A 3677-nucleotide genomic window follows, 5' to 3' on the forward strand; every position below is an offset into this window, starting at 1 on the left:
ACCATGTTCTATTGCACTAGGGTCTTCTTAACCCTTTAGTCATTATCAGGAAGCCGGACCAGAACAGCACATTTCTCTTTCCACAAAAGATTCCTCAAAGGCATTTTGTCATCTAGTGTAAGCCAGTCTTCCAAAAGACTGTTTGGCAATCTGCTAGATAAACTGATGCCTCCGAGACTGAGATTTCTTTGTCTATGCCACAGCTCTTAAGCTAGTCCTCGGAGGCAGTCTGGAAACTCTTCTCAGAGGAGGAGTCAAAATCCACTTCCACTCCCGATTCTTCAGAGTTCATAAAAAAGGGAGGCATGGAGTCAAAGCTTTCATTTATACCCACTGCAACGTCTTTCTTAACCAAGTCCTCACAGTATGGAAGATCCAAAAGCCACTCTTCGAGGTGTGTAGAAGAACGAGGCATTTTAGGAGGGCAGTAAGAAGAGTGAAGACTTGTGTTCAGGGGGGCAGTCTGACACTTTCTAAGCAATGCACTGTTTTCCTTACTGTAAAAAAGAAGAATAAATCTCAATAACTTCAGCAGTAAATGACTGGAAAGGGTTTAAAAAACAAATCTTCACTGAAAACATCTTTATACAGTGGTACCTTGATTCTCAAAGGCCTTGGTTCCCAAACACCGAAAACCTGGAAGTAAGTGTTCTGCTTTTCGAACATTTTTCAGAAGCTGACCATCCAATCATAGTGCAGTACATTGATTATTGCTTTCACTTTATGGATCAATGGTCTCGTTAAGTAGTAATATTCATGTTAAATTGCTGTTTCAGGGGTTGTTTTTAAAAGTCTGGAACGGATTAATCCGTTTTGCATTACTTTCTATGGGAAAGTGTGCCTTGGTTTTGGAACACTTTGGTTTTGGAACAGACTTCCAGAACGGATTAAGTTTGAGAACCAAGGTACCACTGTTTAGGATTACCCTGTGTCAATTAATTAAACAACTCTGATTTAACTAGAATTTCATTCATGCTATTCAGGTTTCTATTTATTAGCTTTAATAGCTTTCTATGTACCGTATTTGTCGCTCCATGATGCATTTTTTTCCTCCTAAAAAGTAAGGAGAAATGTCTCTGTGTCTTATGGAGTGAATGCATGGTCCCTGGAGCCGAATTGCTTGCATGCACACATCAATTACAGGTAATATTCTTGGGTCTGCCTCAAATACTACACATTTCTTATACAAAAATTAGCCGCCCCCCCTTTTTTAAAGGCAGTGAAAGTTGCATGACTGTTATCTTGTGGCCTTCCTTTTGCTCTGCATCATTTCCTACAGCTTTTTAGTGCAGACAGATGAGAATCAGAGCACTGATACTCTAGTGTAGTGAGACAGAGCTAAAGTTGTGGGAGGGAGGCAAGTAAATTAAAACATTAAAAAGTACGAGATGCAGAGGGAGAGAAGTTTGTTTAAAAGAAGTGAATCACAAGAACAAGGGGCAAGTACAACTTACAAAAACTAATACTAGAGCTGTTAATCAGGGAAGAAAATAGATTACTTATGCCACATAAAAGATTTTTTTAAAGTCCATTGCATGTGAATCGCTTGCATTTAATGTCACATCTGCTTTAAACCACAGTCAGTGTTAATTTCATTGCAAACACAACACTAAACCGTGGCTACCAACAAAAAGAGAAGGAAGGGGTGTTCATGGAATGATTGAGGGGGAGTGGATAGATCCATAGCACACGCACAATGATGAAAGCAATCAGAAATATTATATCTGCACCTGACCAACAAATGTAGCAGCATAAGATATACCTGGGAATACTCAGTAATCTTTTTCTTGCTTTGGAATATACTGTGCCCACAACTTGACAGAGCTGACCTTGCATCCATCGCACATCATCAGGGATATCAGGAAACCAGTCTACTAATCTGTAAGGAATAAATAATAGTGTTTCAGGCAGAACCCTGATTTGAGAAAATGCCATATGGGAGTGAAGGACTCTGGGCTTCTTACTGACATCAGCTAATCTGCCCCACCTAAAACTTGGCTTGCTGGCTTACTTGCTTGCTTTATTGACTGACTGATTGAATTTGTATACTGCCCGATACTCACAGTCTCAGGGTGGTTTATAATTAAACACCATAGGGGTGTTTAATTTTTAGATTTTTCTCTACAGCAGGTTTGGAAATATTACTGCTATGTTTTAAAGGGCCATTATAATTGCAGACTCCTTGAACAGAGTTCCCTATGCAGCCAGTTTCTCAGTTAAATCTGGAGATGCACACCAATTAAAATATAGGGTTTTAAAAGTAAGCTTCATGCACACACCAAGTTGTTTATGAAACTGAACACAAAAGCACACATGGAAAAGGAAATATATCTACTGTTTCTCAGCTGATCGCTTTAAGAATAATATAGTGGTTAAGGGAATGCACTGTGAGCCTGGAAGTTCTAGTTCAATCAAACTTTAGCCATGACTACAAAAGTTACCTAAATATATTGTTACCTCTCAGCAGTATTCCACTCATCATTCCATCCCATATGCAATACAGGGATAATACTTTCCTATCTTGCAGGATTTAATTTTTTATAAGAAAATTGGAATACATATGAATTTTTTTAAAAAAAGAATTATTGTAAGGCTTGTGAGCCCTTAGAAAATGTGCTATGTAAAAACACTAGTACAACAAGGGCAGACTTCCATGCTTAACACTCACCTTAAGGCCACAAAATATGCTGACTCAACTGGCAGAGTATACGGCAGCATCACATAGGACATCAGTCGCATTGGTAGAAATTTAGAAAGCTGAGCATAGAGTCCACATTTCTCTTTACAAGCCTCCTGCAATGCTGTCATTTATACAGTCATTAATCTCAACTGAACATGAACATAATGGCTTCTAGATTCTGCAAGAGTGATGAAGCATTGCCTGGAATCATGCTAGAGAACCCACAACAGGCTTTCTCACGACAGAACTCAACTAAATGCACCTAGTACTCTCCTACATACATACAGGCCAATTCACCACCATAAATTTCAGTAATGTTCCGCCGGCTTCTAATGGGAACAGGTAATTCCACCGAGTCTGCTTCAGGTACTATCTGATTATCCTAGCATTCCTCATGCAGATGATATACAATCAGAAGAGGCTGCTCATTAGCACCTTAGAGACCAACTGAGTTTGTTCTTGGTATGAGCTTTCGTGTGCATGCACACTTCTTCAGATATGCATGCACACTTCTTCAGATATGCATGCACACGAAAGCTCATACCAAGAACAAACTCAGTTGGTCTCTAAGGTGCTACTGGAAAGAATTTTCTATTTTGTTTCGACTATGGCAGACCAACACGGCTACCCACCTGTAACTGGTTTCAAAGAGTGCTACAAAAGGATACTAATTTATACCACAGTATAGACCCCAGGTTGCTGAGTGAGCTTTCAAACTACAGCTCCTCCTGGATCTTTTTGGTAAGAGTTGGAATGTCTAAGCCACAATGTATGTTCAGTGGGGGGGGGGGGGGAAATACTGGATCCCAAGAACAAACCACAAGGTTGCCTGTAATTGTAAAAGTCAGTGGAATTTCTGTGAAATTAAGTAGGCTCAGGCCATTGTGCCATGCCAAATAAGTTAGAGTTGACTCACTGAAATGAATTTAAGTAACTTAAATCCAAGCTCAACTCTCTAACGAAGATTTATCCATTTCCCAAAGTCTATGGCCACAGT

General features: G+C 39.6%; 1 protein-coding gene across 1 annotated transcript; it reads right to left on the reverse strand.

The window, feature by feature from the left end:
- Positions 1 to 211: 211 nt before the first annotated feature.
- On the reverse strand, positions 212 to 2969 carry LOC117046453 (patatin-like phospholipase domain-containing protein 2). The gene is made up of 3 exons (XM_033148307.1): positions 2669 to 2969; positions 1763 to 1879; positions 212 to 497 (listed from the first exon to the last, which is right to left on the reverse strand). The coding sequence occupies exons 1-3, from the start codon at positions 2806 to 2808 to the stop codon at positions 212 to 214; spliced, it is 543 nt and encodes a 180-aa protein (XP_033004198.1). The 5' UTR covers positions 2809 to 2969.
- Positions 2970 to 3677: the final 708 nt, after the last annotated feature.

This window comes from Lacerta agilis, chromosome 5 (genome assembly GCF_009819535.1).
Source record: "Lacerta agilis isolate rLacAgi1 chromosome 5, rLacAgi1.pri, whole genome shotgun sequence".
Taxonomy (NCBI): domain Eukaryota; kingdom Metazoa; phylum Chordata; class Lepidosauria; order Squamata; family Lacertidae; genus Lacerta; species Lacerta agilis.